The sequence below is a fragment of the Parasteatoda tepidariorum genome, chromosome 2, assembly GCF_982258835.1.
Source record: "Parasteatoda tepidariorum strain Cologne lab strain chromosome 2, Ptep-v5.0, whole genome shotgun sequence".
NCBI lineage: Eukaryota > Metazoa > Arthropoda > Arachnida > Araneae > Theridiidae > Parasteatoda > Parasteatoda tepidariorum.
The window spans coordinates 21,670,506-21,684,863 of record NC_141756.1 but is presented as its reverse complement, the minus strand read 5'-3'; the positions used below and the strand labels follow the sequence as shown (position 1 = coordinate 21,684,863).

At 33.4% G+C, this 14,358-nt stretch overlaps 1 protein-coding gene across 1 annotated transcript; it reads left to right on the top strand.

Annotated features, from left to right (window-relative positions):
- Positions 1–5,772: 5,772 nt before the first annotated feature.
- On the top strand, positions 5,773–9,516 carry LOC147814831 (uncharacterized). The gene has a single exon (XM_087156499.1). It carries the CDS (start codon positions 5,773–5,775, stop codon positions 9,514–9,516), a length of 3,744 nt encoding a protein of 1,247 aa, XP_087012625.1.
- Positions 9,517–14,358: the final 4,842 nt, after the last annotated feature.

Here is a 14,358-nt window from a genome sequence, read left to right as displayed (position 1 = left end):
GTTTTTAAGGGCATTTTTTTGCACTTTTTAAGGGCATTTTTTGCACTTCTTAAGGGCATTAATTGAGATTTTTTAGCTCATCAAAATCCGGGCTCTACTAATAACTTTGAACTTTTGTCTAAATTATTGAAATAGACATAAAATTAATATAATAGACATAATCATTATATTTTAAGATTTTACATGTTTAATCTAATTGATCTGCACACAAGTAATCAGGGAATTGTCAAAACTGGTCCCTTTAGTCTTTCAAGATAATGTTCAGTCATTCGAGTGTTAACTGTTGCTTAACTAATCTACAAATACTTCTTCCCTAACGGTTTCAGAATTTTAATCCTTAAAATATGGGAAGTATTAGTTTTCTGGAAAATATGGTTATAATAGTTCAGACAGGAGAACAGTCGATACTTTGAAGCTAACAATGTTAATTTTACTTTTTGTGTATTTCGTCATTATTTCATGAACATTTAAGTGAAAAAAATAAAATAAAAGCGCTTACAATAGTGAACAACGTTACTATACAAACGTTATTAAATATTAAAAAAAATTGATGATTTATTATTGTTTATTTAAATAATGATGAATTAAACTTCAAATATTAAGATATAGATATTTTTTACATTTTTTTTAAACTATTTAGCCAAATGAATTTTTAAACTATTTAGCTAAATGACCAAATTATTATATTATAAATGACTATAAATGGCCAAAATCCAAAATTGAAAAGAAAATGGTTAAATAGTTTCTGAGCATTGAAACTTCAAAATAGTCTTTCTTTAATATTTTATTTCTCGAGAACTATTCGGGAAATTCTTTTTAAATGTTGTAATAAGTCGACGGCAAACACGTTATTTTTATTTAGACTTGGTTTTTGTTATCGAAAAGTATACCACAGAATAAAATGTTATCAAATGAGCAATTATCAAATTAGACAGATCACAAACACCTTTTTTTTTTTTTTTTTCCAAACTATTGAAACTTTTTTTTAAAAATAAAGAAAAGATAGAGGGAATATTTCAAATTTAATTACTTCCAATGTCCTTAAGTTTCCAAAGGTTTCCATTTTTCTTTTCTTTTTTTCTTTTTTTTTTTTTTTTTTTTTTTGAAAACGCAAAATACTTTAACGAAATTGGAGAAATGTAGTACACGGTTGAAATCTCCTCAACCAAGCGTCGAAGCCAGGCACCATCGCGTACTGAAACCTGATACACGGTGATATCCATCATTTGAAAAGGAGGTAACAACCAGACATAGGGGGGCGGGGGGGGAGGTGATTCGGAATACTTCTTAACCGGATACACTTTTAAAAACAGCCATCGATTTCACAGAACTACATTTCCAGAGAAGAACAAGAAATAAATAAAAAATAAAAGATTCGGGGCAGATAGGGTTACGCAGAGATTGTTTACTTAATCTGCGTGAAGGAGAGGAAGAGAAATCGAGTTGAGGAATTGTTTTAAGTTAGAATTTCGTTAAATTTCCACAGATTAGTAATAAAATCGGTTACGGTTTCTTTCGAAATTTTTTGAGTAACGGGTCCGACTTTTTAACGTTGTAACCAAATTGAAAATTCGAAAGCAAAATTTATACTTCGTCGAACAAAAATCGTAAAAAATATTGTTAACCAAAATTGTTTTTTATATAAATCTCTAGGGAAATCCACTGCTCGCTACCTCTCGCCAACCCCACAGCTAACCTCTTCAAGACCGACAAAAAGAGAAAGAAGCGTTTCTCCAGGCACACTTACGCATCACGTACTAAAGAGTGCGTATATGTACTAATAGAAGATGCGATACGAGAGCACCGTTTCATAATTTTTATAACCGTCATTGAACAACCGACCATATTTCGAGTTAACGACAAGCAATGCTCAACTCCGTAGCCTTGTAATTTTAAACCTAACTCAGAAGACAAGGGAACTACTGGATTGGGAGAAATTTGCCTTCGTTTAGGACCTTTTGATGGAACTAACCCGCATTTGCGTTAAATGGAGAAGAAAACCGCGAAAACTTCCTGATAGTCTTATGGCAAGGGGACTCTAACCAATGATCCGTCTACCACTGAGTATATTTTATGTTAGCTCTGTGGTTGGTCCGAACCTGATGTGGAGTTCGTATCGACCTACCATCGCTGGGATCCGAACCCAGTTCACCTCATTGGAAGACGAATATTCTATCCACATAGACATCATGGCTCCAATGAGGTTAAAAATCCACATATCTGTCTTTTTGACAGACTTTAGAGTGCTTTTTCTCATAGGTGATAATTTTGTGTTCTAATCTTAATTAAATTCTTAGAGAATTTTTTCTTTTAGAGATAAAGCTTTGAAGTAAACTTTTTTATCTTAAGTATAATACACTTATTTAAACTGTGCATGGAATAAACATTTTATGAGGTATTACAATTTTTACAGCTTCTTATATATACCTAACAGGAATTTTTAACCTTTTTTACTACTTTTTTATCAATTAATCTGTAAAAATTGTTCTAATTGATGTATCAACAAAGGAATGTACAAAGTTGTTAAGATGAATATTGTAAGCACTAAGAAAAAAAAATTTTTAAAAAAATATGTTGAAATAGAAAAGCCTTAAGAATATAAAAATTTTGAATTTTTTCATATTTTTTTAAATTTTAAAAAAATTAAACAGTTTAACTATTTTTTGAAGATAAATTATTGATTGCAAATGAAATGAGCATGTGAAGCCTCCACAAAATGAATGATTATACCTTTATTTTAAAAAAAAATTATGCAAACTATGACCCCTTAATAAAGACGAGAGCATCCCTTTTTGCAATTACTACTGAGTTATTATAATTACATTGGCAATGCCATATTATATTATTGCTAACTGCACACACAATGCATTCTAATTTACTACAAATAATTTTCCTTTACCCCAAGAAATCCGCACGAAATTTAAACTGAGAGAGATGTCTTACTCTTTTTTCAGATAATAGCTACAAAAAATTATAATTCTTCTGTCAATAGTTTTTCTTAAATTGAATTACGTAATGCAAAAAACATTAAATTTGACTTTTGACATAAAATAACTCAAAAACTAATGACCGCTTCAAAACTATTTTGATCAGAAAGTTTTTTAAGAATCTCTCTTAAAATGTGGAAAATCTCATTTGATAGTTTTTGAGTTTAGCAGAGTAAGAAGCGTTAAATGACGTTTATCAACGTTTGCATCTTACACATCACATCTTACTGTAAATATAAATTTTAGTGTTACCGAGTACTAAAAATGGGGGCAGGCACTTTGCGCCAAGTAGTTTCAAGAAAATTATTCTTGGTGTTTCACTGCACAAGAAACTATTCTCGGTTCTTGGTGTACTGAAGCACCAAGAACCAAGAGTTAATATTTAGCGTTTCATTACACAACTTTGGTGTAAAGTAGTTGTCACCATTTTTCTGTGAAGTTTTTTTTTCCTTCTTTTTTTTTTTTTTCTTTTTCTTTTTTTTTTTTCTTTTCTTTTTGCAGTGCAATGAGAAATCGGGATAGCGTGGCTGGTAGAGCGTTGGGCCCATATCCAAGGGATCGTGTGTTCTTTCCTCGCTGGCCGAAAACTCTCCGTGTACAAATTGATGACTGATGCATGCTAAATCTGTCGACGTCACAAAGTCCTCCACCTTTTCATAACAAATCAATACTTCTAGGGGTACTGGATGAGAGTGATCGTGCTTTGGTTCAGGTGAAAATTATGATCGGCGGATGGATGGTATGTGAATGTGTCCTCCTCGTGAAACGGGCTGTGACGTTTGCGTGTGGTAAAAGTTAAATTCTTGGCCATAAATGGCGCAACTGCAAAACAAAAATAAGCACACCTCTCCACCTTAAATAGGTTTGTTGATATAAGACAATAAGTGTCTTAAACAACAACTACAATATAATGAATGATCCTTTAACATAGCGTTCTTTCGAATAGTTTTTGAGTTACGAGAGGGAGAAAAAAACATGCCCAGCAAAGAATTTTTTTTTTTTAACATTGAGAGTTATTGTTGAAGCCGGTATGAATGTAGTAATAGTAGCGCCACCTACATTAATTAGAAAAAAGAGTCAGTTAATGTAAAACAACCAAAGAGCATACACGCTCGGTTTTTGCATCTCCGCAGCGCTACCAGCGCACCCGCAAAATAAATTATATACAGTCCATTGTCCAAGTTTGATTTTTATACACCCCGCAAGCTATCGCACAACATCTGGTCCGAACGATCAGGAGAATAAAGATCCAGTATATCGCAAATTTACAATAAAAATCCCGCATTCATTATTGGACTGACCACGCATCGCATCATAAATAACGCAGCATATCTCCAGCCATCGAATTAGTGAAAGGTAGGCAAATTTTCATCATTTATTTACCGCATAATTTCATTTTATAAATAATGGATAGCATTGAGAAATGTAGAAAGAAACGCGCTACAATCAGAACTAGCGCTACAAAACTAATAACAAAAGCAGATACTATAATACAAAGTGACACTAAAGAAATAACAGAACTAAATGAAATATTTGAGCAATTAAGTCAAAAGGAGAGTATTTTGACATCATTAAATTCTGAAATTGAAAATTTAATTTCGGTTCCAGCAGAATTCGAAACTGAAATTAGCGCTAGCGAAGAATACAGCGAAAAAATCATCAGTGCTAAGTGCAAAATTAAAAATTGCTTAACGTATTTAGTATCAGTTAATCAAGTGAAATTAACTCCCGCAAGTTTTGTAAACAATAGTGTTAGCATAAAATTACCAGAAATTCCGCTTCCGAAATTTTCGGGTAAATGTGAAGAATGGAGTACTTTCAAATTGCAATTCAATAATGTTATTACATCCAATAATCAGTTGACAAATGCACAAAAACTACACTATTTAAATTCAGCTTTAATCGGAGAAGCTAAAAATCTTATTACATTAGATGATACATTCACTTCATTATATACAGCTTTAGAAGAAAGATACGAAAACAAAAGGTTAATCGTAGAATCTCACGTTAAATCAATATTAGATATAGAAAAATTAACGCATGAGTCGGCTAAAGACTTACGTAATTTAAATGATTGTGTAAAGAAAAATATAAGAGCATTAAAAATTTTGGAGTATAATCGCAATGATCTTTCTGATATTTTTGTTTTAAATATAGTACTTCAAAAATTGGATAGGGAAACTCGAAGGCAGTATGAATTAAATATTAGCTCAAACGATGTTCCTAAATTAGATGATTTATTTTCATTTTTGGAAAAACGAGCTCAAATATTAGAAAATGTTAGCAAAACCACTCCTTTAAGATTTAAGTTAAGTCAAGAGAGAAATCCTAAAACGAAAACATTTCTAATCAATAAAAATGTAACTCAATCATGCATTTTGTGTAAAATGAATCATCCTATCTTTAAGTGCGATTCTTTTTTGAAATTGAATAGTCATCAGAGAAGTGAGCTGGTATCAAAACATAAATTGTGTTTAAATTGCTTAAGCAGTCAACACAAGTTATTGAATTGCAAATCGAAACATTTATGCTACATATGCCATTCAAAGCATAATACACTACTCCATAAAGAACGCGAAACTATAAACAATCTCAGGGTCATGATCTCAATCCCGAAGCAGCGGTATTTAATATTCATCAACAAAATAATGAAATTGTTTCTGCTTCTTTATCTTGCATTAATTCGAAAAATAAAACAGGGCTTCTTCCGACTGTTTTAATTTGGGTTTTAAATCCTTTAAATGGATCTTATATGCAATGTAGGGCGATATTAGATTCAGGCAGCATGTCGAATATTTGTACAGCTAATTTCGCTAATAAATTAGGTGTACCTCAAGAAAATATAAATTATCGGGTTTCGAGTTTGGGCGGAAACGAAACTACAATAAGATCAAAAATACAAGCTACAATTTGTAATGGTAATAGCTCTTTTTTGAAAACTCTTGATTTTTTAGTGGTATTCAAAATTACCGATTTTCTTCCTGTTACATCCTTCAAAGTAGATAAGTTAGAAATTCCGCAACAATTAGCAGATCCTAATTTCGCGGTAACTGGAAGAATAGATATGCTTTTAGGCGCGGAGGTATTTTTCGAAATTATCAAGGCTGGAGATATCCGCGTTGCAAACAGTGATTTGGTGTTTCGCAATACTGTTTTTGGATACATTGCAACTGGAGCAATAAATTCCCGCACTCCAGAAATTCACTGCGGTTTCATAACCACTCAAACAGAAGTCGAAGACTGCTTAGAAAAATTCTGGAGAATAGAGGATATAGACTATAAAATGAAAATTCAGAGTGAAGAAGAAAAGTATTGTGAATCACATTTTCAGAATACTTATCGCAGAGATGAGCATGGACGATTCATCGTAGAGATGCCAGTTAAGGACGTTGAGCGTTTAGGAGAGTCCAAAGACTTAGCCGTGCGACGTCTGAATCAACTATGGAAAAGATTATCCAGAAATCAAGAATTGCAAGATTTATGCAAATCATTTATGCAGGAGTACTTAGACATGAATCATATGGAAAAATATGATGATAATGAAAGCAATTCCGGTAATCAAATTACCTATTACCTCCCACATCACGGTGTTTATCGTCCAGAGAAGGCAACCACTAAGTTACGTGTTGTGTTCAACGCTTCATCAAGTACCTCAACGGGTGTGAGCTTGAATGATGTCATTTTGAAGGGGGACGTGATCGAGGACATTTTCGAAATCATGACTCGATTTCGTAAACATAAATATGCTTTCACGGCAGACATCCAAAAGATGTTTCGACAAATCAAAATAGATCCATCGCAGCTTGATCTTCTAAGAATTGTTTGGAAAGATTCAGAGTACGCAAAACCTGTAACATTCAGACTCAAGACAGTCACTTACGGAACTGCTTGCGCTCCATTTCTCGCAATCAGAACTCTCAAGCAGTTGGCTAAAGATGAATCACGGTTTCCACTGGCATCATTAGTTCTTTTGGAAGATATTTATATGGACGATATCGTTTCAGGTGCTCAAAGTTTAGAAGGTGCTCAGAAAGTGCAACAACAGCTGAACGATATTCTAGCAACTTGTGGAATGTCTCTTCATAAGTGGAACTCTAATTCAAGGGAGTTAAGGAACAGTTTACCATTAGGTGACCCAGCAGAGCATGATTTTGCATCAGAAGTTGATGCGAGTGTCAATACTTTGGGTGTAAGGTGGAATTCAATTGAAGATCAATTTACGTTTAAAGTATCCATCCCAGAAATGACCACCAAATTCACTAAGCGTGAAGTGCTGAGTTTTATAGCAAGACTGTATGACCCATTAGGCCTTTTGCAACCTGTCATCACGAAAGCAAAGATGTTTCTCCAAAAATTGTGGGTACATAAACTGTCGTGGGACGATCCCCTTCCACCACAAATCGCAGGTCAGTGGCTTAATTTTGCATCTTCTATGCAACATATAGAAACTATTCGCATTAATAGATACATTTTAACTGACTTTTTCACGAAAACTGTTTTAATGGGTTACGCTGATGCCTCGGAATTAGCGTATGGAGCTGTGGTTTACATGTATTGCCCAGGCCTAGCTGAATCAAACACTTGCCATATTATTGCAAGCAAATCTCGTGTTGCACCCATTAAAGTAATTTCTATACCACGTTTAGAACTATCAGCTTGCTTACTTCTTTCTCAACTTGTAAGAAAGGTTTATAATTCTCTTAAAATGGACATTGACGAAGTCATTTTGCATACAGACTCGACCATCGCACTTGCATGGATTAAAACGCCAGCCCACCAGCTTAAAACCTTTGTTGGAAACCGAGTCTCCAAGATCCAAACCTTGACTGAGAACTACCAGTGGAGACATATTTCCACTCATAACAATCCCGCAGATCTCTTTTCCCGTGGCTTGAATCCTCAAGAACTTTCCTCATCAGACTTGTGGTGGTCGGGTCCGTCTTGGATGAAAAGTGGTGAAATATCGCATTTGGAGGAAATCCCTCTCTCAACAGACGCTCTCAAAGAAGAACGCAAAAAGATATCGTGCTTGATTGAAACAACTCCTATTGACTTTCCGATCATTTACAATGTTTCATCACACGTTAAGTTAAAAAGAATTATAGCTTGGTGTCTCCGCTTCATAATGAACTGTAAATCTCCGAACAATCGCATAAATGGTTATTTAACTAGTAGTGAGATAAAACTAGCTAGAAACGTTTTGGTCAAAATAGTCCAAAAACAAGAATTTCCAAACGAATATCACCAGCTAAAAAATAGCAAACCAATTTCTTCGAGTAGTAAGATCTTCTCCTTGAATCCGTTTTTGGATGAAGAGGACCTTATCCGTGTTGGCGGTAGGTTAGAAAATACACAATTATCGAACGAAAGAAAACATCCTATTCTCCTACCGAAAAAACATCACTTAACTAATCTAATTATAATTCATTATCATGAATCCTTCTTGCATGCTGGAGCACTTTTACTATTATCAGTTATTCGCAAGGAATTTTGGATAGTAAATGCTAGATCAGTTATAAAAAAGCAAATCTGGAAATGCATAAAATGCTTTCGATTAAAAGAAAAAACCGCGACACAGATAATGGCTCAATTACCACCTTCAAGAGTAACGCCTTCTAGAGTATTTTCCATGACTGGTCTGGATTATGCAGGTCCATTTTTTGTGAAGCCGCGATCTGGACGTGGAGTTAGATCAGTTAAAATGTACATTTGTATATTTGTGTGTTTCGCGACAAAGGCGGTGCACATCGAAGTTGTTGGAAATTTAACCGCTGAATCATTTATTGCAGCTCTAAAAAGATTTGTTGCGCAAAGAGGAAAACCAAATGAATTATTTTCAGACTGTGGTTCAAATTTTGTTGCTGCAAATAAGGAAATTAATCGAGTAGTTAAATCTCTTCGAAAAGAAGAATCCATCCATCAGTATTTTGCCGATGAGCAAATTAAATGGCACTTTAACCCACCTTCAGCACCTCACTTTGGAGGAATTTGGGAAGCTGCTGTGAAATCCGCAAAATCGCATTTGAAAAGAACAATAGGTGATCATAAATTGACCCTTGAAGAGTTTTTAACTCTTACTGCACAAATTGAATCCTGCTTGAACTCTCGTCCTTTGTCTCCAGTATCGGACGATCCCGCTGAGCTTTCAGCACTTACCCCAGGACATTTCCTTGTGGGAACCGCTCTTTTCTCTATACCAGAAGAGAACCTTCTAAGCGAAAACATATCCCCATTAAAACGTTGGCAGTTGACTCAAAAACTTTTCCAGAATTTTTGGAAAAGATGGGTTAACGAGTATATTTCCAGCTTACAGCAGCGCCCCAAATGGTTGCGAGGACAGCCTAATTTGAAAATTAACGATTTAGTTCTCATTAAAGAGGACAATATTCCACCTTTGAAGTGGAAATTAGGGCGTATACAAGAAGTTTTTCCTAGTGCTGATGCTAAGGTAAGAGTGGTCAGTGTCAAAACTGAGACTGGAACTTATAAAAGACCCATTCACAAACTGTCAGTTTTACCTATTGACTGATTAACTTTCTTTATTTTATTTTAGACTTATACTTTTCTTTTTGTTTTGAGTTATAGTTATCCGGTTTATACCAAGGAATCTATACATCTGTTTATAATTATATATTTTAATTTTATGTATGTTGCATTAGTTTTTTATAATTATCTTTTATTAGATGTGTATAGTTTAATTTTGTTTTTTGTCAATTTATGTGCAAATTTTGAAACTATGTTTCAAGGTGGCCCGGTATGTTGAAGCCGGTATGAATGTAGTAATAGTAGCGCCACCTACATTAATTAGAAAAAAGAGTCAGTTAATGTAAAACAACCAAAGAGCATACACGCTCGGTTTTTGCATCTCCGCAGCGCTACCAGCGCACCCGCAAAATAAATTATATACAGTCCATTGTCCAAGTTTGATTTTTATACACCCCGCAAGCTATCGCACAACAGTTATAATACATTAAAACTTTTACCATTAGTAATAATATTGAGTTGTTTTTCATTTTCATAATAAAATAGCTATTGTGAAACAATTCTTATTCTAAAATGTTCGTAATATAATGGTATGAGATCGTTAAAACAGCCGAATTTAATTATTTATTGAGATAGGTTCATGCTCAAAAGTGCCTGCATTATAGATAGTGAACCTTTGTGGTTATCTTTCTAAGTCACCTTTAACTAAAACCGAAACTTTTTGCACACAAATATAAAATTCATTTAAAAAAAGGATAATTCCATGCAGAAGTTTCAGTTAATATTTATTATTTTTATTATTTTATTTCATAAGATTTGAAAAATTTTTAAATTGTAAGGTATACAATTTGCATACCTTAATTGTAAGGTTTACATCATTTTAAAGAATGTAATTTTGTATTACGAAATACAAAATGTGAGCGAAATCGGACTAATAGTTCTTGATAAATTAAATTTCAAAATACGACTTCTTTAAAATTCAAATTCTGAGAAACTGTTCAGCTGATTTTTTAATTTTATGCGGCAAAATTCTGTATTTTACCATATAAAAGTTCATTCTATAAAATGATGTAAAAAATCGTGTTCCTTACTTAAAATTTAAAACTTTTATTACGACTGCTATAAAATAGAACAAGAATAATAAATATTTACTGAAAGCTATTTTTGCATGAGATTTTAGTAGGATAAACAAATTGTGTGCAAGTATTATTATTTTTTTTGATTCGCTTAAGAAGCCACGTGATATGACGAAATATGAAAAAGTGACAGTAAGGAACCCAAAATAGTTCTCCTGAGCAAACTGTCAGGACCATATTTCCCAGTTCGCAGTTACCTCCTATATTTTGGAAGTCAAATATCCGAATCCATCAAAGTTATGTTTATTCAGAGAAAGTATGATTTTGTGTCTGATTCCGTAACTTAAAATATCGTCTACACTAATTAATTAACATATTTGAGGCCACACTTTGAACCATTAATATTGAGTCCCAAAACGTGAAGATCCAATCATTAGATCAAAATTTATTCATGGTGGTCCGTTTTTAATTTGCACACTGTGCACCAATGATGTCAATTTATGATATCTAACTGAAGAGATTTGGGCAGTAAATGAGAAAGTTATTCCAGATTTCCAATTCAGCATTACTATATCCACACTAGATCCCCTCTCCCCTTTATACATTTGTAGTTTACAGTAGGCACAAGTAAAATTTGCCGCTTAAAGTCTGAGAAAATTGCCTCGATTCTCAGATTTTTGAATGGCATTTAACCTTCGACACGTAGGTTCACTGAAAATATTTATGTCCTAATAGTTAGTGTGCAAGTAGTAGAACATATAAAAATCGGTGTCGTAATTCATTCGTTTCACCAAAAGTGGATTGGATGCCTGGCATAGTCCGGTTGGGTAAGGCGTCGGGCCTATGTCCAAGAGGTCATGTGTTTGACCCCTGCCAGGTCGAAGACTTCCCGTGTAGTAAATGGTGACTGGTGCATGGTGCATGTTAAATCTGTCAGATCATGAAGTCCTACATGCTCCCATTACAAATCATACCTCTAGAGCAGGGTTTCTTAACCTGTGGTTCATGGACCCCTTAGGGGTCCATGAGTCATATTTTGGGGGTACGCCGACTACTTTTAAGACGATGGGATTAATAATATTTAAATAACATTGATCTTTTTTTTCTAAAAGATGAAAATACATACAAATTTGAAACTAGGTGATTGAGATACCCCAAATTCAGTGCGAACCCTCTAATATCCCTGTCATATTTTTAACATTCTGCACCAACCGGCTTTCCGTTTGAACCATCCGGGGCAATCCCCTGATTACATCCGATTTGCTATTTTTATAATCCTCTATCAACCCCTCATTTTTTATAAGCCGTCCCTTTGCTCTTTTCTCTTAGATATGCCAGATATCCTCCACAATATGAGGAGCCACATTATCGCAAACCGTATAAAAGTTTAACATTTTTAAAAACGCAAAGTAGCCTTCGAATTTTATTTCAATTGAAAATAAAGTAAAATAAAAAAAATTGATGGTTTTTGCAATACTTTTTTTACAGGGGGTGGTCTGTGACTTCTTAAAAAATTTGAAAAAGGGTCCATTATACCAAAAAGGTTAAGAAACACTGCTCTAGAGATACTCAATTTGAGGTTGATCGCTCTCTTGTTCAGGTCAAAATTACGATCAGTGGATGGATGTATGAAGGGGTCTGCCCAGCAAACAGGCTGCGACGTGCGTGTGTGGCTAAAATCATACTTTTGGCTATAGATGGCGCCACTGAAAAGCAAGAAATGCATCCTCTACCTTAAATTCGTTTCGTTTCACCAAGCTGGCTTACTAACATTAGCAGGAGACATTAGAAACAAATACAAAAGTAAATTGATGTGTTTTTCTCTAAATTTTAGAGGATATTAATAAAATCCCCCTCCCAATTTAAAATAAATTTTGAGGAATCTCTTTTTTTTATTTATTTATTCATTTATTTATTTTTTGCAAAAATAATAAAATGAAACAAAACATGTGGCGAAGAGTTTCACATGAAGAGCATATTACTTTCTCTGAATAAACATTCTTTTCTTCAGCAAATTCGGATTCTTGTTGGGAATATTTCGTCATATCTCGAGAATTTTCAAAGCGATTTGGAAGATATTTGCACACAATAAAATTTATTTAAAGTTAATTTCATGCAAAATGTAATTCTTAGTAATTATTTATTGTTGAATTATTCAATAACGGTGCAAAAATGTTAAGTTGTAAGATATACAAAAACATCATTTTAAGGTATAAAATTTTTAATGAGAAAAAATAAAATTTTGAACTTAAATTTATGACTTTTTAAAATTGAATAAAAGTTTTTCTTCTCCATTCCCCTCATCACTTATGGTAGATTTCATGGTTTGGTTTATTGACTTTTGTAAAAAATATAAATAATTAAAAAAAAAAAAATAGAATGGCAAATATTGATTACAAAGTCAGCCGTTCGTTTTACATGATAAGCTGAGCGTCTAAAGGACCATTTTTAATGGAAGTGCATTTTTGATGGAATTGGCGATCGAAATGGGCTGCAGGTGGCGTAGAGCAGAACTCTTTTCCTATGGCAACACTTCACATGCTTTCCCCATTAGCGTGTGGAAAGTCATAGAGGAAGGAAGTGCGTTAGTTTCTCTCTTGATTTTCATATAGATTAAAATCTTTTAACAAGAAAAACTATATGGAACTGAAAACTACATTAAACATAGTTCTAAAGAAAAGTATCAGGGAAATTTTAGAAAATATTTTTATTAAGTAAAAAGGAAAAATATTAAGAAAAGGGAAAATATCGTAGTACATTCCTATATAACTGAAAAGAGGAGGAGAGGGAAGGGAGAAGGGCTAAAGGCATGAAACCGGTCTCTCCCCAGATGGCGTATTCGAGTGTTGCGATCGCGAATCGCATGCGTATGTGGTTCGGATTGGTGTAAAAAATTTACCCGCGAGAAACTCACTAATAAAGTTCATGTTTGCATTCAACTTTTTCCTCTGTGAAAAAAAAATTGCATTCATCTCTTCAAATATTTGTTCCAACTTTTGCTGTTATTTGAATTCGCGATCGCAACGCTCGAGTACGCCGTCTAGCGGGAGCCTGTAAATATCAGACATTAATTTATCACGTTTTCATTTAATTCCATCAAAAACGTTGACAGAATCAGACGCCATTTTTTAGCAGCAAATAAGAAACAAAATTTCTCTAAGGAAAAGGCCGAAGAACATGAAAAAAAATCTCCAGAATATTAGTAAATCTTTCAGGAACAGAAGACGCCAAACATTTGAAGAAAAATTCCTCAATAATTTTGAATTTCTATTATCAACAAACTTGCAACTGATGACTTCCGATTTCGGATACTGTTACAGATGTGTGTATTAAGGTAAAATGCATTTCTTCTGTTTTCAATTCATTACGAATTAAAGTGAAGTCAACATTGCTTTCGTCATTCCAGTGAATAAATATGAATTCAGAACATACAGAATTGTAATAGTTATAGCATATTCTTCTTCATTATAGAATAGTATATATTTCTGTATCTATATAATTCGGAAAACAACAATAAAAAATTATCCAAGTTACTTGAAATAGTGCCATTTGTGCTGATTCTTAATTAATTTTAATCGTTTTCTTGATAAGTATTTTTTAGTTTTGAAAGAATAAGTTCAACTAGAATTCAGCTATTCTGTTTTTAGCTACATATTCAAATTCATATCAATTGGGTATAATATAAAAAAAACACAACTACTTCCACTTAGTAGGAATAACATTTACCATTTACCATCCACATAAATGCCACTATCCACATAAATCAATTATTAATCAAAAATCGAATATCAATTACTTTTCTTTATAATGCA

Excerpts from the sequence above, each read along its gene's own strand:
- LOC147814831 (XM_087156499.1), top strand. The coding sequence starts at position 5,773 with ATGTCGAATATTTGTACAGCTAATTTCGCTAATAAATTAGGTGTACCT.